The sequence below is a fragment of the Mytilus edulis genome, chromosome 13 (genome assembly GCF_963676685.1).
Source record: "Mytilus edulis chromosome 13, xbMytEdul2.2, whole genome shotgun sequence".
NCBI classification, from domain to species: domain Eukaryota; kingdom Metazoa; phylum Mollusca; class Bivalvia; order Mytilida; family Mytilidae; genus Mytilus; species Mytilus edulis.
Window position 1 is genome coordinate 11,511,111 of NC_092356.1, and position 22,715 is coordinate 11,533,825.

Genomic DNA, 22,715 nt, shown 5'->3' on the forward strand with positions numbered 1-22,715 from the left:
ATGGTTTATTTGTCAGGTCAAACAAATTTGCCAGAAAGTATGAGGTTGGATGTTTACTCAGGTGTTAACACACATTTCCCTATTACATAACAGATATTACCAAAGAAAAGATACAGTGTAAACAACAGTCAATTAAATTAAGAACAGAACAATATCACATCAAACATAAACAAGTTTACCATAAAAATATTGAAAAAGAATCAGAACACAATGCAAACCTGGAACACATGATAACTAAACATATTCAGGATCTTTTCTGAAAATTTTGTATACACTCTGCATTAAATGCTGCATTTAATACTAAATCTTGATTTACATACACCGGTAGAAATTGGCAATTGGTTGATTGAGAACAAAATCAACATCCAAAAAGATGATTTTAGCTTCCCAATTTTGAACTTTACATTTCTATGTAGCAACAGTCCAGGAGTGGCTGCGTACTAAGCATTTATCTCGTCTCCCTTACATTTCTATATGAATATGATTGGTTAAAAGCAACTGCAAAAAGACTGTGTATATTCCATAATAGGCTAGTTGGGTTCCATATTAGGTTAGTAGGCAGGGCTTATTTCAATTTACGGTAATTACATGTTCAGGTAGTCGGTAAGAGAAATTCGATACATAGTGTGCTAATGAATATACGATATATTGGTGAGTATATTCCATATGGGATGAAAACGAAGCACACTATTTTAATAATAGTATTCCCCAATTCATACACTATTCCCTGGATTGAGTATCTTAATATCACTTCTTTGATAGAGCGTTGCAGCACACAACAAAGCTATGCATCTTAGAGCTTAAAATGCGGAAGTTAAAGCAAGCCTTTGAAATTGTACGAACACCAGCACGAGTTGGTAGAATGACATGGAATAGCTGTTTCATGGATATGCTCTTCAACAAGTTTTAATCAAACACTTTTTGCATAAGGAAATATCTGAATCAAGTCAGGAAGACAGTTGTTTTCCATTTGTTTGATGTTTTGGAGCTTTTGGTTTAGCCATTTGACAAGTAAACTTCCGATTTTAATTTTCCTCGCCATTCGCTTTTTGTTTATTTTACTCTTAACGCCAGGTAAGCTTTTCACATCACTTGGTGTTAAAGTGATGCATATAGATAAAGTTTCTCAAACAACACCTCTTGAATGTTTTATCTAGATCACTGCTTAGATTAAATCCCAAAGATTGTATCTTGTATCTAAAACATCGATCCACAGTCATTATTTTATAGTAGATATTCCGTGAACCTTATTGAAAGTCATCTAATATACTGGTACTTACTTTTGAACAAAATGTTGATCACATATTATTTAGAAATATAAATAATTTAAATATACAGACATATTACAATACTATCAAAATTTAATAATAAAACGTGGTCATAAACGTGACTAGAGAAATCTAATTTTAAATAAAACAAAATCTGTTTAATGTAATTCAAAACCCATTGAACGATTTTAGGTCATTATTTATTTAAAAATATATGCAGCTGTTTATGCTTCATAAGGAATAGTAAATACTTCAGATACATGCAGTCGTCACATGTCTTTTGATATAATTAGCATTTACCGGAACTGTGTGTATGAAAGTTAAACATGTTGAAGACAGAAACATATCAATTATTAGGTTTTCTGAATATTGATATCGTTAAAAACCAGCTGCGAGCCACAGTATAAAACCTTTGACAATTGATCAAAACTAACGAGTTCAAAAATGCTTTATAATATTACAGATGATATTTTTCAACAGAAATATTCAGACAACTAGATGGTTGTTTTTTGCGCATTATGCTAATAGAAACGAGTGTTTTTTATGTCTTACCAGCAAACCGAAAAAATGACTTGATAATTTCTGGTCAGCCTTATCTAAAACGGTTTATATACGAAAATTGCTATGATATGTCCGGGTCAACGGAATTAAGCTCGGGTCAACCTATTTGACGTTACACAGCCGTGATATATATTTTCATAAATATCAAAGTAGAGTGATAAAGACAATGTTGTGTGTGCTGTATTTAGACCGCTCTACCAAGAAAATTTTGTTAGCAAGCACACGTATACAAATTGCGATTTTTATGCAACGCAATCATAGGTTTGAACGTTGTTTTCATTTTAGACTTGTTTATAGTTTTACGTTCCGGCTGGTGTTTTATTTTTATCGGTTTTATATGATCCGTTCATTCTATTTAGACTGTTTACAATTCAATGTCTATCCTGAATCAAGGTAAATTTTATGGACTTCTAAATACCTTTTCGATTCCTAACATCACCGAAGAGAAATTATATATTTGAAATCCGGATATGGTGTACCAATTTTGGCAACTCATGTTTGTGGTTGACCATCTTTTCAATAAGTTTATTGTTTTCTCATTTATTATTAATGACGATACAGAAAATTGTTACATTTGGTAATCGAGCAGTGTTTAAGAACCTCCGTTGTTCGACCTGCTAGTCAAATGTACAGTTTAGATCTTCACACATGTTTGGGAATCCATTTTATCATTATATTTACAGTGGTATCATTATCATACATGCAAAAATCATCAAAAAAACACGTGTTCAATAGTTTAATTTTTCTGCTTTTGTATACACATTTTTACCTGTTCCTTTTCATTTTAAGGTAGGAGGATGATACTACTATTCAATTGAATAGCAAAGACATGTTACTATGTTGACCTAAATGCAAGAATAGTCTTTATAATTTACCTTACACGCTTTCTTAGATCAAAGGTATGTGATTTCTTTTCTTTTTCTATGTCATGAATAAACAAGCAATCAGTTTAATCGTTATACGGAACGTGAACCAAATAATTTCTTCCATAACCTCAATGTAATTTAATCCAAATTATGGGTGTAGATTTTGTATTCTTTTACTTCTGTTACTCTCTCATACTATTAGCCCCTATATGGTTTCTTTGATACTTTTTACAAGGTCATGAACGGCATTTAAGAAAGCAATAGATTATTATAAATTTATAATTAATTTGATTATAAATAGGGTACTTTTATTCACTTCCTGGTTAAAATCAAAAATTAAGTTTGGACCATTTACTCAGACAAACATCCACCCTATACAGTAAAGAACCACTTCAAATTTAGTACAGTAGTTGGAAGTTTAATGAATACCCTTTAAATTTATTTAAGCATCTTTTCATAATTATCATCTCAGTATAATAAAGGCTGGTGGATTTATCAAGGGACTTCATTTTTGGCTCCTGGATTGGAAGCTTACAATTGGTGCAATTGGGATCCTATGTTTATGTCAATGAATGGTTCGTTTAATGTATGTTGAAGGGCATAGTATACAGTTTTGATCCTACGATTATTTATCAACGAAATGTGCTGAATTCGTTTTTTTTTCTAAAGTCTAGTCAAAATAAGTAAGTAAAATATATCTTAATATACTATTTTTAGATGAAAATGATGCCGAAATTTTAGACATATAATACAATTTCCAAGACATTTTTATTCAATGGACAGCCAAAAAGTTTGAAAAGAGTAAAAACTCGGGTGTTACAATTCGTTTCAAATAATTCTTTATCAAATTTCCAAACCTTTAAAGCAAAACTAAAGGCATCTTTATCTCACTTGAAGTTAAACAAAATATGTATCGGGGTAGTTTTGTTTATAAAACATCTACAAGTAAACTTCGTACATAATCAAGCCGAATGTCATTTTCAAAAAAGAACGGTCGATAGATTTGTTTCCAATCTCATGTTTAAATCATTTGATAATTGCTCAATTTGTTGCAATCAATTAAACAAACACCCATATGTAATACTTAGTATTCGTTTTGCTCTATTTCACAAGATAGCTTAGCTCATGTGTTCTGTTTATTTTGATAAACCGCTTAACAAAGGTGTTTCCCCCGTCTTAGCAAATATACGTTAATACGACATTATAATTATTGTAGTGTGTATTGGATTTCATTTTTAAATGCCTTTTTAGATTTAAAGATTAACTTCAAGTGTATTAAGTTTTTTTCTCAATATAAAATCTTGAGATAGGTATCCACAGTATAATAACACCTTGTGTTGATATAATATTCAGTCGAAATCACGCCTAGATTATGTGCATTATGGAAATGTTTAAGAATCGCCCATATCCCTTAGTTTTGAACACTTGAAATAAAAAATTTACACAATAAAATTAAAACATAAACTGTTATCGCAGAGATATGTCTCGCTTTTTTGTAATTTCGATAATGCAAATGTTGAAATTAGAATAGCAACACTTTAACATGTACGTTTTGCAAATATTCAAAGTCAATGAAACATGACTGAAGGTTCATGTCTAAACAATCTTTATGGATATCAGGTGTGCTAATGCTAATACAACTGCATTTCAAATACATGTACCATTGACTTATCATAAGTAGTTCCCTTTAAAAAAAACTAAACACAAACGTATACATGTCGACTAAGCAAAATTTCAAAGTAAATAACCCATAACTGAGGGAGCGGGGTAAAATTATCTCCATGGAAATGAGATGTGCCAATGTTAATACAACTGCATATCAAATACCATTGACCTTCCACTACTGGTTCCCCAGAAACCAACCTAATCACAAACTAATGCTTGATAACTTTATCAAAAGTTTCAAAGTCAATAAATCATCGGTGAGGGGGGGGGGGGGGGGGGGGGGGGCGCCAAATAATCTCTATGGAAATGACATATGCCAATGCTTAGACAACTGCATACCAATTATTATTTACTTATCACTAGTATTTCCCCATAAAATAACATAATCACAAACTAATACATGAAAACTGAGCAAAAGTTTCAAAGTCAAAAGACCATGTCCGAGGAGTTGGGGCCACATGATTTCATTTGAAATTAGATATGCCAATGCTTATACAACTGCATAACAATTATCATTAACTTGCTGAAAGCTTAGCAAAAGTTTCAAAGTCAAGAGACTATAACTGAGGTGGCGGGCCCAATTAAACTTTATAGTAATGAGAAGTGTCAATACTTATACAACTACATACCAAATATCTTTGATGTACCACTTGTAGTTCATGTCAACTACTGTTTATTTAGAGAACTACTATAATTCATCCTTAACCTGGCATGTAATACTTGACCCATTGTTGTACCTGTGTAGTAAAAATTAGGGCATTTATTATTTTGGTTTTTATACGACTTTTAAAAATGCTTAAAGACGTAGAATTTCTCGTTTGGTCTGGTAACTTATTCCACAATTTAATAGACGAAGGAAGGAAATAATCGGAGTGAAGATTATTTCTCGTACGAATTTCCGAAGTATTTTGAGTCTGACGGTTATATAAATTAACTATTTGATTTGGTACCAAGTTTTGTAAATAATCTGGAGTTCCCTTATTTACCATTTTATAATACATAGTGAGCTTGTGTTTTCCCTTCTTTCTGAAAGTGTTTCCCAACCCGTTTCCTCATAAAGCTTCTGTATCGATTCTCATAGCTTCAATTTGAACATTCTGTATCAATTCTCATAGCTTCAATTTGAACATTTTCCACTTTATTAATCAAGTATTGTGTTTGATTATCCCAAATGACATCCCCGTACTCTAATATTGGTCGAAAATATGAAAAATACATTTTTTCTAAAGTGAACCTATTCAGTATAAAACGCATCTTCCTTAGGATATTTATTCTATTATATGCACGTTTACTATATATTCAATATGAATATTCCATAACTCATTATTTGAAAAAATAATACCTAAATGTTTATGAGTAGAAACTTCTTGAAGATCAGTATCATTCATTTTTAAGATCGGATGACTTGGTTTTATTGATTTTCTTTAAACAATCACGGTTTCTGTTTTTTGTCAGTTAAAGTTTACAAGCCACTTAGAGGACCACATATGGATTTTATTTAGATCTCCATTAAGAATTTCAGCAGTATTATCAGGGGTGTCTACTGTCAAATAAATACTAGTGTCGTCTGCAAATAATTTGATAGTAGCTTTAATATCAGTTACTATATCGTTAATAACGATAAGAAAAAGTAGCTGACCAAAAATTGAGCCCTGTGGAACACCTGCATTTATCTGTCTCCATGTTGAATTTCTTCCATTTAAGACCACCCGTTGACTCCTCTCAGATATATAATCGCAAAACCAATTTAGTAAATTTCCAGAAATTCCATATTGTTTAAGTTTTGATAATAGCCCTTTATTCCAAACCCGATCAAAATCTCTTTTGCATTATCTAAAGCCTTACCAAAGTAGTTAGAAATATCAATAAGTTGATTTATGTCAGAGTCGCCTTTTTTAAAACCCGATTGATTAGGGGTGATTATCATATTTTCAATTAGAAAGTTGTGTACATGTTTATAGACACATCGCTCCATGCACTTTCATAATATACTTAACAACGAGATTGGTCTGTAATTTTTTACCTCATTACAATTGTTAAAAAAACATCATACATGTAGGTCAAGGTAGGTCTTCAACAAGGAACCTTGGGTCACACCGAACAACTAGCTATAAAAAGGGCATATACATAACTAGTGTCAAACCATTCAAATGGGAAAACCATCGATCTCATCTACATGTATATGAAATACGAGAGACGAGAAACACTTAAGAACCACATCAATAAACGATAACTATTGAACATCAGATTCCTGACTAAGTCTGCCTCATATTTTGACTTACATCTAGGAAATGACAAAGAGAATCGACTGAAAACAAAACTTTAAGAAATAAGACATGATTTCAGCTTCCCTATTGTGAACTTTCCATTTATGTGTAGCAACATTCCAGCATCGCCTGTAGACGGAATATATTAATCACAGTTAATACTATATTTCAAGGATTTGTATTTCTTATTATGATTTCTTTGAAAGAGGGTTGCAATTACAAGGAAGCTATAAAACCAAGATTTTCAAGTGGTGAAGTTTAAAGCATTCCTTTGTTACTTTAACAGGCGTCATCACGAGTTGGTTGACAGTTATGACTTTGCCGTATCACAGATGAAAGCGGATTATGTTCCATATCATGTAGCTACAACCCTGTCCCCCAAATGAGACCTACCGAATTAGACTTATTACCCGGTGTATACTAAGACAGATAAAAATGATGTCACATGTAAATAAACTCACCATAGATACCAGGATTAAAATTTTTGTATTTGCGCCAGACGCGCGTTTCATCTACAAAAGACTCATTAGTGAAGCTTGAATGATAAAAGACATTCCAACACTTCCTTGGCACCTGAGGTCATTATTGGAATTGATTTTGGTTTTCATCAATGTTTTTAAACACCCACAATTCATTTAGGTATATTGGTACACTTCGATGATAGTACATTTGTACATGTTGAAAAAGTTTAATAGTTAGATTATTCATCTTCCACACACTCCTTATTTGCATTTAACGCTTTTGTATGTGGTGTTGTCAATTTTCTTAGACATATGATCTAGAATGTCTCATTGGTATATTCCGCCATTTTATAGGAAATCACATTTCTATTTTTATTGTGTGATCAAAAGTTAGTTTAACAAGAAACCTTGCTCAATATATCTGTTATCAATGTGCATTATTGTTTAAAAACATGTAAGGTAAGATCATAGGACATTCGAAAGCTGTTATTGTTATTTCTAGGTCAGTACTTAAAAAAAATCGTCGTCCTTTCAGTAGATAAGGATATAGCGTTATGTTTAAACAATACAAGACTTCTATCAAAAGTATTAAAGAACATTTAAATAAAAGAAAACAATTTAGATTATAGTGCCTAACAAGAATTTGTGAGGCTGATCGAACATATTTTGACTTTATTTAATGACTACTTTAATTTGGGATTTATTGTAATTAATGTATTCAAATGAGACTGAAAAATGTTTTTTTTTGTTCAAATAAACAATATTTTACCTGGCAAAGCCGTGCATAAAATGTATGTCGGCATTTCTTTTCGAAAAACCTGTTTAATGAAATAAAACGTTTTAATTGTAAACTTTCTCGTTTTTCTCCGAAGTAGGCTTTTAAAAAATTATTTATCACCTGTGTATTAGGAAAATTTTGTGAAAATAGCTATAGAAGAAGTGGATATTTTTACCTTTCATACCTTTACTTTCATTGACAAAAAATAAAATTGACTCGTCCAGTGTCAAGTTTGAAGGTCATTTAAGTTACTGTACACATTCATGCAAGTTTCAATTTAATCAATAGTCATATTTTTTTGAAAGTTTGAAGTTTAAAACTAATGATAACTTAAACTAATCAAATTGCATAAAATTCAATAACAATGACCGTTCCACACCATAACATATGAAAGGGGTAAATTGGGTAGGGAGAAAATGTCAGATATTTTAGTTCTTATTTAACAATTATGAATACAAATTTGTCAACCAAACTTTTTGCTATAATTTCGTTAGGAAAAAAGAGATGATTTCTCAGTTCCTATCGTTAATTATCCATTTTTAGTTCCCTTGTCACCATCTTATGGTGTTTATATATCTCAACTTGTACGATTCGCTCGTGTATGTAACAATGTTTTCGATTTTATCGAGAGAAATTTATGTATTACTGAAAAATTATTACATCAGGGTTTTCGATATCACAAACTAGTCAAAACATTTACTAAATTTTATCATCGGTATAAGGACATCATTCGTAAATATAGCTCAACATGCAGACTTCTTATACGTTCAGGTATTTCACATCCAATATTATATGGAAATATTCTTTATAAAGCACAAAAATGTCAGTATTCACATCAGAAGCTTACAAAACCTTTGAATAGACTTATTAAAGAAGGGACATAGTTACGATACTGTTGTCAGGTCATTAAAGATTGCATATTTTGGCGTTAATATTGATTCACTTATAGGGTCTTTGCATCGGAACTAAACACATTTATTATTATTAAACCAGTTGTTGGCAGGACACGGGTTATGCTCTTCTCATATATGTTTTGATGGTATGATACTAAACCCCTCACGGGGAGGATAGTGTCTGATATTCATATGATGAAGACATAATTTTTCAACCAGTTTGATTGAAGTTCGGAGCTGGCTTGTCAGTTAATTTCTAGTAGTCTGATGTTATTTATGTATTATTGTCATTTATTTTATTTTATTTGGTTATATCTTCTGACATCGGACTCGGACTTCTCTTGAACTGAATTTTAATGTGCGTATTGTTATGCGTGTACTTTTCTGCATTGGCTAGAGGTATAGGGGGAGGGTTGAAATCTCACAAACATGTTTAACCCCGCCGCTTTTTTTGCGCCTGTCCCAAGTCAGGAGCCTCTGGCTTTTGTTAGTCTTGTATTATTTTAACTTTTAGTTTCTTGTGTACAATTTGGAGTTTAGTATGGTGTTCATTATCACTGAACCAGTATATATTTGTTTAGGGGCCAACTGAGGGACGCCTCCGGGTGCGAGAATTTCTCGTTGCATTGAAGACCTGTTGATGACCTTCTGCTGTTGTCTGCTCTATGGTCGAGTTGTTGTCTCTTTGGCACATTCCCCATTTCCATTCTCAATTTCATTCTCTATTGATATAGTTTTTGGAACTTTCATTTGCGTATTCAAGGCATTAGAAAGTTTGGGCTTCAAAAGTCTACATAATTATTCACTTTATCCAGAAATTCAGCCTTTTCAACATGTAAAGTTTCATAAATAATACATGAATTCAAAGTAACATCATATCTTAAAACACTGCAAAAACAAATCATGCTGATTGGTATAGTGGTATTCTCATAAAGTGCACTGGAATGAACAGTGGCATAGTAAACATTGAATTCCCTCACAAACTTTTATCACACACTATAGACCGTTGGTTATCCTGTTTGAATGGTTTTACACTGGTAGTTTTGGCCCTTTACAGATTGCTGTTCAGTGTAAGCCAAAGCTCAGTGTTGAACACCGTTCTTTGACCTATAATGGTTTAGTCCTTCAAAGTTTGATTTGGATAGGGAGCTGTCTCATTGGCTTTAAACCACATCTTCTTATATCTATATAGATGAGTTTGAAATTCTTTCACATAAACGATTTTTTTGTTTGAAATAATAAAAGTTTTAATTGAATAGTAAACTGTTTTAACTAGTGAGAGTTGGGACTATATTGTACAAAAGAGATGTTTGACTAGGTTCTTAATTATGTTAAGATCTTGCCAATCTTGGTCATATGTGCTTAATGTTTTGATTGCGTGTTTTTTTAATTAAATACTGTGGGCAAGCGTTTGTGTCAATTTCAAATAAATGGAAGAATAGATAAGATCATATTTATTTTAAACATGTATGAATTAATGAATTTGTTCGACTTGTGTGAATATTTTTTTTAAAAGGGAGGTTTTAAGATTGTAGAAAAACATATGTTGCATTTCATTATAGATATGGCACCTCCAGAAAGAACGAATTACTTTAAGCTAGTTGCACTCCTTGTCGATATTGCATGCCATGTTCTCTACAGATATATTAGAGAAAACATACTTGGTACGTCGTTTAGTTTAGAGTCATTTCTAAATCTTGAACAGGAAAAACACAAACTAGTTCACATGTACGAAACGACGAAATGCTGTAAATGTACTTGTTTACCAGAAACGACAAAAGGAAAAACATTATTATCAAGAAAACAGCTGCTGCTTTTGTATAAGTCAGACGAAACTCAACAAATTAAAAAACATAAAAAATATGATGGCAAGAAAGTGACTCAAATATGTATCTGTAAATATACTGCAGTAGAAAACATAGATGTCAAAATTCTTGATATAACACTTGCATACTATATAATAAATAAATGTGGAAAACAGGAATTAGGACTAAATAACTGGACGTTCCAGATAAGGGAAGAGCGAAACAAAATATTTCATATATCGGATATACAGAAAATGACAGATGACAAATTTGAAAGGAAATGGGAAAAATTAAATGGATCCATCATGGGAATAGCTAATCTCATTAACCGTACATTTGCTGAGGAAACTGAGAAACAAATTTTTCAAACTAGAAAGCTTACAGTTATACCTTCTTATATGGATAAATATGAAAAACTTTGTCGGGACTACTGGAAGAATAAATGTGCTGAGTTTGAGGTTAGATTTTATGTGTCCTGTCTTAGTTAGATACAAAGATCAATCTGGATTTATAATCAGTCTGCGATAAGTTGTATATAATCTATTATAAAGTTTATGGTATTTTAGTAACATGTTCAAACTTGATACATATTGCAATAAGCAAACATTCAAAAGAGATTGCCTGCATTAAAACAATATGTTAGTAGCTTTAAAAGTTTACATTTTCTTATAATAGGTCATATTTAATTCTAATCTATCTCTTTTGTTTTAATAACACGTTAAAGCATCAATACATTTTTTTTAAGAAGTTGTAGTAATGTTGCCACTATTTGAATGACTTGAATTAAATTCCCATTCTAAAACGATATCCAAGTTTTTTTTCAATGTGTTATATACAGTTGTGATAAATATATTATATATTTTCAAGAGAGCTCAAGTTGAAGAATTCGAAAAGAAAGCAACGGCTTTTAACATGCAATTTTCGGAGGATTGTAGTGAATCCATGGGAAGTGATTGCCAAAAACAAATTAGGAAAATACGTAAATATATACAATGAAACAGTAGTTAAACTTCTTACGTAAACCACTCGGCCACAAACGACAGGAAACAAGACACAAAAACAATGAAAAATATCAATAAAAAACATTTTACATAAATTATATATAAAACATAAGCATAGGGCTAAAGTTGGTATACTTTCTTAATCTGCACTGGGGTCATATTATTTTATAACATGACGTCAACCGTTACAATAGGATTATAGATGACCCTAAACAGAAATATATCTATGCCAATTCCTAACTCGAGTCAATTTGTTCGCATTTATATATATACATATAATTTTACGTTATTTTGGCCTCTTGTCTGCTTTGACATTTATCGGCCATTTCAGATTGATATTAAAAAAGAGGGACGAAAAATACCAGAGGGACAGTCAAACTCATAAATCTTAAAAAAACCGACAAAGCCATGGCTAAAAATAAAAAAGGCAAATAGACAAACAATAGTACACATGATACAACATAGAAAACTAAAGAATAAGCAACACGAACCCCACCAAAAACTACAGGGTGCGTGGCCGAAGTATAATTCCCATATATAGTTATGAAAATCTTTAAAAAAAGTAAGATTCTAAAAAAAAATACGGAAACAAGAAAGAAATTTTCATGATTTGATCTCGTTTTGCTGTTGGCCAATTTGAGCTATAAAACATATCTGTTGTGTATTCGACTGTTTCAGTACAAAGTCTATGTGTGGCTTGCAATTTTTTTCGTGGTATTATAATTGTATCTGTCTTTTCTTATATTTGGACAGAAAATATTAAAACTAGGATTGACAATATAGATATACTGATCAAAGTTTTTGGAGAGCATGAGTATATGAAAACGTCGAACAATACAGAATCAGTGGGAAATGGTAAAGTATTTCACTGAAAATTACCTGCTTTTATCTAAATTGAAAAATGCGAAGCAAATACTTTAAGCTTGCAATCAGTTTAATGTTTTGATGTCTAATTTGGTGTATAATTTATGTATATAAAAAAAGTTGTTTTCTAAACTGAAATTAATGAATGGGAGTATAATTCATACCAAACCACAGTATACTCTGATTTTTCAGACTGCCAGAGAGTTCATGTACCTGTTTTCTTACAACTTGACGTACCGGCTTTATGGAACAGAACAAACATTTTAGAATATCTCGACGAATTGAGGTTGAACAGAAAGTCTGATATGAATATAAAAATCATGGCAATTTCACCTGACGACCTAAACATTTATTCAGAGATCGCAAAGACAGTTCTTGGACAAATTGATTTACTGCAAAACGAAGTCCAAATGATCATGTCTGAAATGGTTGCAAGAGCGTCAATTGACACAAAGCAAAGTGCTGAAGTTGTTGTTAGTTTAACAGTACCAGATACGACAGGTGGTTATTTTCTTTCTGCTTGACTTTAGCTTTATTAATTCCTGTTAACATCGTCCTACCAGAAAAAAGTCTGAAACGTATTGTTCAATATCATTTACACTTCTTCAAGACCTTAAAAAAACAAGCGATAATGCAATGTTTTATATCAAAAAGAAGGCTATACAAATCCCAAAGATTAACGACTATTTTTCTAACATATCTTTATCGGGTTAACTAAATTCCTAAAACGCTAATCAAATGTACACCAGCCAGTTTGATCTTGATAATCATACAATGATCTGCTAGTGTTCTATTCTTTTTTTTCAAATTATGTCTTAAACGGAACATTTACTGTTGATGTTTGAATCTGTCAACAGAACACATTTACATTTAAAGAATTACAGTTAAAGTCAAACATTGAACAGTATCTTCTAAATTATTAATATAAAGGTCCCCAATAAAGAAATATTGATCAGAATATGTGGACAAATCTTAGCCTAGTCAAGAACACAGTTCGAAAAATATATCGTCGCGAAACTTTGCAGACGTTTAAAATAACATCTAAATTTAGTTTGATTGACTTGTTGTTTGGCGTTAAACTCCACTTTCAATACTATTGTGTTTTTGTGGCATTAAACATATAAAAGGCCTTTTAATGACTGCATTTTTTTTTTCACTATTCGTGACTGCTGTTACTATAACGGGTCTGTATAGCCCCTGTATTGATTTTTTTCTCCAAGAAAGATAAGATGTTGAAATTCTATTGCAATTTTTTGAAGAATTTCTGATCGCAATTTAATCAATTGCATCTGTATAATTATCGCAAAACTTATACTTGTTTTTTCTTAAACAAATATTAATGACTTGTTTTTCAATTTTACTCTCGATTTGTAATAAAACATGAAGTCAGTGTCATTAGAAAAGACAAGTTCATTTTATATCTGAGAAGACTAAGCAAGATTTGTTTTATATGTACACTAAAAGAGAGAGATAGAGATGAACGAATCAAACATTTAGATAAAGCTAGAGAAATGCAACATATCCGATTGTTACATTTTGCAAACGTTTTTCAACTTTTATCTTCTCAGGGAATTAAACAAACGTTCCTTTGTTTTATATTTTGTTTGCTGTCATGTGCTGATTGTTTGTCATAGATTGATACCTCATATCCCCTTTTTTTTAAATTATATAAGTATGTTGATCAATTAAATTGAATTTGTGTGTAATCATTCTTTTTCACAATAAAACTGTGAATCGTGTCCCCAAATGAATTTGATTTAGTGATAAACGGAACACTAATATACAAATTCTATGTGTATCAATCTTCAACTAAAAACTAAAATAAGCATGACAAGTTTCTTTTATTTTAACAATCAACTACTTCATGGCAGCTAATGCTAGTGATTTTTGTGTTTAGAAAATAATTGTTCGATGAAGAATAAGGATACAGAAGAAACGACTGACAATCTTTTATCTATTGCTGTTGATCAGACGAGATCAAACACCGAATTTGATGGTAAGTAGAACACACACACATCTAATTCGTTACAGAATCCCCCAGAGTCATTGTATGAACGTACAACTACTTGTATAGGGTTATACTGGTACATGTATATATATCAGAGTAATACCACAGAAATTTTCTGTATCTATTTATAATATAGCACTGTGTATTCAAAGATATCCGACAGCTGTGTCTAAGTGTAGCTTATTACCAAATACATTCGAGCTATTTACGAAATTGACTTGTAAGTATAACTTTATGTTTGTATGTTGATCATTCGAATTGTATATGAGTGTAATTAATTTTTTTTTCACAATAAAACTGTGAATCGTGCCCCCATTGAATTCTATTTAGTGGTAAACGGAACACTTATAAGCTATTGCTGAACATTGCTGAATGTATCTATAAGTTGAGATTATAAACAAAGCTGCATTTATCTTCAAGCGCATCAACTTTTGAATAATTTTTACTAATGAAATCTCTAAACTAAAATTTAAAAAGAAAAGATAATCTGTATGAATAACTAATATCCAAATGTTATGTGTACCAATCTTCAACTAGAAACTAAAATTAGCATGAAGATTTTCTCTTATTTTAACAATCAACAACTTCATTGCAGCTTATGCTATACAATTTGAGAAACTGAAGTAGGACATAAATAAAATTTAAAAGTATTTGCCTAAACAGTTTTACCTTAGTACGATAGTTATTTTTTTTGTGTTTAGATGAAGTGATGAAGAATAAAGATGCAGAAGAAATGACTGACAATCTTTTATCTATTGATGATTATCAGACGAGATCAAACACCGAATTTGATGGTAAGTAGAACACACACAGCTGATTCGTTACAGAATCCTACACCAATTGAACACAATATTTCCAAAATATGACAGTGAGTCCTACATTTGGTCATTGCATGTACGTACAACTACTTGTATAGGTTTATACTGGTACATGTATTATATCAGAGTAATACCACAGACATTTTCTGTATTAATTGATAATATAGGTTGCACTTTGTAAATACAGCTGTTTCTCAAAACACGCCTCTTTTGGGGAGTAATTGAATATTCATAGAAAATAAATTTTGTTTACATACTGGTTCCCAGTTATGCTCTCTGTGTTCCATATCGCAGAGACAGAACTTGGGAATGTTACCAGTAAATAAACACGTGCATGTTGTTTACATTGAAATCTGTGGTAACCTTTCATTCGAGGTAGGGGTAGTTAAGAAAATTAGTGTAAGTTTAAACTCTGAGAAGTTCAAGGCATATAAACGTTGCAAATATGCCGCACAGCCCTATATTTTGACCTTTGAAAAAAATTGTGGTGCATATGAACTTTCAATTCTAGGATAAGATTTTTTTCAAAACTTCATAGTAAAAGTGGTACAGTTTTAGCCGTAAAAGGAGTTCCTATGGGAAATTGCATTGTCAATATTTACAGAAATGCAACCTCTAGCACTGTGTATTCAAAGATATTCGACAGCTGTGTCTAAGTGTACCTTATTACCAAATACATTCGAGCTATTTTCGAAATTTACTTGTATGTATAAATTTATGTTTGTATGTTTATCAATCGAATTGAATTTGAGTGTAATTATTCTTTCTCACAATAAAACTGTGAATCGTGTCCCCAATGAATTTGATTTAGTGGTAAACGGAACACATATAAGCTATTGTTGAATGTACCAAAAAAATTAAGATGATAAACAAAGCTGTATTTATCTTCATGCGCATTTATTTTATAATAATTTTACTAATGAAATCTCTGAAAAAAACTAAAAATTAACAAGAAACGATAATCTGTATAAATAACTAATATACAAATGTTATGTGTATCAATCTTCATTTAAAAACTAAAATAAGCATAACAAGTTTCTCTTATTTTAACAATACCACTTCATGGCAGCTAATGCTATACAATTTTAGAAGATGAAGTACATGTAGGAAATAAATATAATTTAAAAGTATTTGCCTAAACAGTTTTACCTTAAAACGATAGTGATTTTTGTGTTTAGAAAAAAATAGTTCGATAAAGAATAAGGATGAAGAAGAAACGACTAACAATCTTTTATCTGTTGCTGATGATCAGACGAGATCAAACACCGAATTTGATGGTAAGTAGAACACACACACACAGCTAATTCGTTACAGAATCCTACACCAATTGAACACAATATTTCCAAAATATAACAGTGAGCCCTACATTTGGGTCATTGTTTGTACGTACAACTACTTGTATATGGTTATACTGGTACATGTATTCCTATCAGAGTAATACCACAGACATTTTTTGTATCTATTTATAACATAGCACTGTATATTCAAAATATCCGACAGTTGTGTCTAATTGTAGCTTATTACCAAATACGTTTACTTGTAGGTATAAATAAAGACGTGAAATTTAAGGTGAAATAGGTAGTAAGACAAGTTAGCAATGACTGACTATGTTCGAAAAACTAAGGATTTTCTTAGATTACCTTAGCAGTATTTGGCACAACTTTTTGGAATTTTGGGTCCTCAATGCTCTTCAACTTTGTACTTGTTTGGCTTTATAAATATTTTGATATGAGCGTCACTGATGAGTCTTATGTAGACGAAACACGCGTCTGGCGTACTAAATTATAATCCTGGTACTGTTGATAACTATTTACACCACTTGGTCGATGCCACTACTGGTGGACGTTTCATCCCCGAGGGTATCGCCTGCCCAGTAGTCAACACTCCGGTGTTGACATGAATATCAATAATGTGGTCATTTGTATAAATTTCCTGTTAACAAAACTTTGAATTTTTCGAAAAACTATGGATTTTCTTATCCAAGGCATAAATTACCTTAGCCGTATTTGGCACAACGTTTTGGAATCGTGTGTCCTCAATGCTCTTCAACTTTGTACTTGTTTGGCTTTATAAATATTTTGATATGAGCGTCAATGATGAGTCTTATGAAGAGGAAACGCGCGTCTATCGTACTAAATTGTAATCCTGGTACTTTTGATAACTATTTACACCACTGGGTCGATGCCACTGCTGGTGGTCGTTTCGTCCACTCAGGTATCACCATCCCAGTAGTCAATACTCCGGTGTTGACATGAATATCAATAATGTGGTCATTTTTATAAATTTCCTGTTAACAAAACTTTGAATTTTACGAAAAACTAAGGATTTTCTTATCCAAGGTATAGACTACCTAAGCATTATTTGGCACAACATTTTGGAATATTTTTTTGGTCCTCAATGCTTTTCAACTTTGTTCTTGTTTGGCTTTATAAATATTTTGATATGAACGTCACTGATGAATCTTATGTAGACGAAACGCGCGTCCGGCGTACTAAATTATAATCCTGGTACTTTTGATAACTATGTTAGTATGTTTTTATTAGTTTTTCTGCAGCTATGATACAGAACAAGTTTACTGAAAGAAAATGTTTTAAATAATGATAACGAAACTACTAAGACTACTGACCATGCATTACCGTAAATTGGGAAATTTTGGTGTCGATATTTTCTCTTAAAAGAAAAGTGTTTATTTTGGTGGGTGTAATTTTGGTGCTTTATCCAATTGGTGTGTTTAATTTTGGTTCAATAGACGTCAGTAAGTGCATTCGAAAATGCCGTTATTTAACAGTTTATTGACAACTCATACAAGTCATGATCAATGACCTACGGAAACCAGGAACCCGAGACATCCAAGTTAATGACAAAGTGACAATGACAGGATTAAAAACATAAAAACGACAATTAGTATACATATGCTGTTCGGTGTGAGCCAAGGCTCCGTGTTGACCTATAATTGTTTACTTTTTACAAATTACAATTTGGATAGTGAGATGTCTCATTGGCAGTCATACCACGTCTTATAGAATAGATGAAACAAATGTGAAAGTTGTGTTACGAGTATAATTAATTGTTATTGAGCATAGTTATGTGTAATTTAGGAGCAAACATTTTTTGTTTCCTTATCAGGTTAACTGACAATTTTCTTTAATTTGAGTTCTAGCTATATCATGCATCATGTATTCACCTGTATAGATGTAGATAACTACTAAGTTCTGAATTATATGGAAATGTAAAGCTCGCCGTTTACATTAAAAAATACAATCAATGACCTTTTTAATCTTTGCTTTGATATTTTAACCAAACAGAACTAGTCGCTTTAGTAATAATCACATGACAGACAATTAAAACTTATATCTGAGATGGGCAGACGAGAATCAAAGACTATACCTTTTCTAATGTTAATAATGTTTGTTATGTGAGAGTATTATTTATTTGGCAGTTTGAGACTAACGCTTATTATTGTAAATTGCAGACATTTTCTAATAATGCTAGTGATTATTATTTTCAATCTCTAAAAAACTATTTATTTTATAGAATATAAGTGCTGTATATTTATTTGTAGCAACTTCATTGATCGGATATTGCAAGATCAATACACAAAAAAAAAACAATTTCTGTTAATCATAATGATTAAGCTATAACGATTACAAATATCAGTATATATATTTATCTGTAATTATTTAAGAACGAAATTGAACTTCTTATAATTACAGAAGTGTTACCTACATCTCCAGTAAAAGAGATAGTTAAGGAATGGAACAAACGAGGACACAGTCATGTCGGTCAGTCGAGTATTCCACGACATACACCTGACTGTAAGAACTGTTATTCCATTTACCTCATTGATATCTTTTTTTGTAATTTTCAAAAGTACTTGTAAATAGTTTTATCACTGGATTTTGATTATCTGGTAATAGGAGTTCACGAAAGTTAATTGATGAATTTATCTTTAAATTAAAAGGGATAGAGATTAAATATCCTACCCTATATTCATTCATATATTACTAACAGAGATACACAATTCGTCAAGCGCATTAGTTCTGTAATAGTATTTACTAATGATAGTTTTTAATTTAAAAAAAAAAGTCATGTACATTGTAAGCAGATGTAGTTTTTTATTCGACTGTCGTTTGGGAGGTTTACCTAGCTTTTAAACCAGGGTTGAGACATTTTTTGATATATATATAAGAACATGCATGCACAAGTTAGGAATATGACAGTTGTTATCCATTTGTTTGATGTGTTTGAATTTTTGATTTTACTGTTTGTTTAGGGACTCTTCGTTTTGCATTTTCCTTGAAGTTCGGTATTTATGTGGTTTTACTGTTTATATATTTATTATTCTTAACCTTTATGTGTACTTAATACTCATTTGAGACAAGTGAGAATCGATATAAGCATGGTACGTTGCTCGTATTCCAACAAAGAAACAAGGTTATTGTAGCTTATGCCATACAGTGTGTTAAGATAAATTGAGACACATGCATAATGTTATAAATGTTTGTCTTATAAGTGTAGAGAAATATACATGTTTATTTTAGTGTGTTTAGATGTGGATAGTGCGATGAAGGGCGAGAAGGTAAAACAAACGGTTCACAACCCTTTATCTGTTCATGATCATGATGATGTCCAAATCAAACCAAAAACTAAATGCAATGGTAAGTAAAACCCACAAAAAGTAAGTTTAACAGAATAATTTAGAATGAATTAAACGCAATACTTCGACATGCACTTGCTTGCTTAAATTAACCAACGAGTAATTCAGATTAAAATACATAGAAAGCTTAGTTAGCAATGATTGAAGTTTAATTGATGATTTTTCTCGGATTTCTATTGATTTATTATACAAAACAACCTCAATTAAAGATTTTGTTTCAAATAAAGACGACGAACCTAGAAAATACTCTCATTATGATTGGACAAAAACCAAGACAAATTGACAATTTCATTACACAAAATGCAAAACGATTAAAAGTATGGAGAGATAGTTATAAAGAGAAATATGAAAGAAATATATCATGTCAATTAGCCTAGTATTTTGTTCATAAAAAGAAAAGCATATATTTGTACTTTACCTAAACCTGACGGTAATAATTGATTTTTAAAAATACCTTTGAGATACTCCTTTGTATTCCAAAACAAATTGTAAATCGTTTTTCTACTAGGTTTTTTTATTAATAGGTACTAGAATTTAGAGCATGCATAATTTATAAGGAGATTTTTTTTTCTAAATTGAAAATACAATTTTCGTGTTATGTTCAACGTTCTAAACAAATATCAATGTTTACAAAGACAGGTCATTTAAACAATTCATATATATAGTTAATATATCGATTCTGAACCAAAAAAAAAACCATCAACATGCATGAATGCATGAAAAAAAATTGGGTCAAGTCAAGTCTCGCTTATCAACATGTCATTGTCATCACACATGAACACAATCATATGAGTCACATGGAACCGCTTATTTTTTTAAAGTAGGAGATCAAACTTAGATATTGTTTATGTTGTTGTTATTTCTCATTCAAAAGAGTGTAGTTTACTTATGAAGATGGCATAGAATAAGTATGTATTCTTCAGATTATCGTGATGGTTCGATTGGAATTATTCCTGCATTTAAGTATTATTAGATTTGATTAACCTAAAAATAAGCCACAACATAAGACAGGTAAATTGAAATAGAATGTATTTGCATTCTTAATTCCTAATTATAGAAACGCATTCATATCTTCCAGTCCCCCCTCCACATTAGTAACAATATACCAACTTTATCAGCATATTGGATATACATTTCTCAAATTATTCGGTATTCAAGACCTTGCAGCTGCTACTCAGACTTTGCAAAACGTCACTTGTGTCTGATCAGAACGTTGATAAACCAGTTGTATGTCAAAGTGCGTCTCGTGTTGTTTTTTTTTTATTAACAGAAAGTCGATCAGAAGTAACCAATACCTAGTTGATAAAAAATCCGTATCATCTTAATAACGTGTTAAAGTATCTTTTTATTTGTCTTTTTGAAAATCACTGTTACTGCTTAGTCTATTTTTGAAGATATCAATTTGACGTGGCTCCGGAACTCCTTAATAATCGAATGTTAAGGATTTTTATACATCGAAGAAGGGTGTGGGTAAAAATCATATGATTGAATATCATACATTATTGTGGTAAATTCTGGATTTGTTTTAGAAGGTTACAGCGAGATCGAAAGTGAAGATGAAGCAAAAAACCAAGAGAGTCGTTCAGCTATTCACGATAGCAAGACAAGAGCCAAAACTGAATTTGTTGGTAAGTGAAACAAAAAAACCGATATTTAAAAAAGCACTTAACGCTATCATGCACGTCAAAGCAATTTATGACAAATGTTTTACTTCAAATGAATGATTAAGGACTACATATTTTGCTGTTCTGGAAAATGTTTGTATATTACCATTACATTATGTTCAAATAGCAAGCTTTTTTTAATAGCTTATATTTTTGACGTAACTAGTGTCTTACAAATGTGGCACATATCCTTTTGAACATACCATTTATAGTGAAAAGATAAGAAAAACGTTTGTACATATATATCGGAGTATAGGTTTATTTTGTTGTCTTTTGAAATTATTAACATTTACTTTTGAGGTGTTTTTTTGGTTTATTCTTTTGGCGTCGTACGGTACGATACATCCCGCCATTGTGTTATTATGCTATGGTTTGTTTTGCATTTCTGATTTTGTTTTTTGTTTGTTTTGTAAGTTAAAATGTGTATTTGTTTTATAGTGTTTAAGATATAAACAATGTTGATTGTGTACCCCCTATCTTGACATTTTTACTTATCATGTCTGTTTGTTCTGTACACATGTTGTTGTCAAAATAACGGAATTTTATACGACTGTCATACATGTGATGGGTTTAGTTAAATTTAAAAGCAGGTTTAATCCAATGTTTCCTAATTATGAAAAAGGCATAGAATAAGTGGACATTCTGTAGCTGTTCGTGATTATTCGCTTAGAATTATTCCTGTATTTGAGTATTATTAGTTTTGAATAACCTAAAAATAAGTCAGAACATGAGTCAGGTTTATTTAAATAAAATATATTTGCGGTCTTAATTTCGAATTATAGACACGTGTTCATATCTTCCAGTCCCCCTCCACATTAGTAGCAATTTATCACATTTACATGCATATTGGATATACATTTCCCAAATTATTCGTTGTTAAAAAATTTGCAAAACGTCACTAGTGTTTGAGCAGAACGTCGATGAACCAGTTGTATGTCAAAGAGCGTCTGGAATTTTTTTTCATTAAAACAAAGTTCATCAGAAATTATAATTACCTAGACCTTGTTGATAAATAATTCGTACAACTTCCCAAATAATACACGATTGTCTTGAAATATAGTAACTGGGTATTGACATTGTTAATCATCTTAATAACGTGTTAAAGTATCTTTTTATTTGAATTTTTGAAAATCGCTGTT

At 31.2% G+C, this 22,715-nt stretch overlaps 1 protein-coding gene across 1 annotated transcript in view; it reads left to right on the plus strand.

Annotated features, from left to right (window-relative positions):
- Positions 1 to 2,624: 2,624 nt before the first annotated feature.
- The window catches only part of LOC139500102 (uncharacterized), a 41,602-nt gene continuing 21,511 nt past the window's right edge, over positions 2,625 to 22,715 (plus strand). The window contains exons 1-11 of the mRNA XM_071288839.1: positions 2,625 to 2,728; positions 10,322 to 11,022; positions 11,432 to 11,543; positions 12,319 to 12,420; positions 12,622 to 12,930; positions 14,327 to 14,425; positions 15,139 to 15,231; positions 16,434 to 16,532; positions 18,969 to 19,070; positions 19,797 to 19,913; positions 21,442 to 21,540. Of these exons, the coding sequence (XP_071144940.1) occupies positions 10,324 to 11,022; positions 11,432 to 11,543; positions 12,319 to 12,420; positions 12,622 to 12,930; positions 14,327 to 14,425; positions 15,139 to 15,231; positions 16,434 to 16,532; positions 18,969 to 19,070; positions 19,797 to 19,913; positions 21,442 to 21,540 (1,831 nt within the window). The 5' untranslated portion in view covers positions 2,625 to 2,728; positions 10,322 to 10,323. The remainder of the gene's footprint in view (positions 2,729 to 10,321; positions 11,023 to 11,431; positions 11,544 to 12,318; positions 12,421 to 12,621; positions 12,931 to 14,326; positions 14,426 to 15,138; positions 15,232 to 16,433; positions 16,533 to 18,968; positions 19,071 to 19,796; positions 19,914 to 21,441; positions 21,541 to 22,715) is intronic.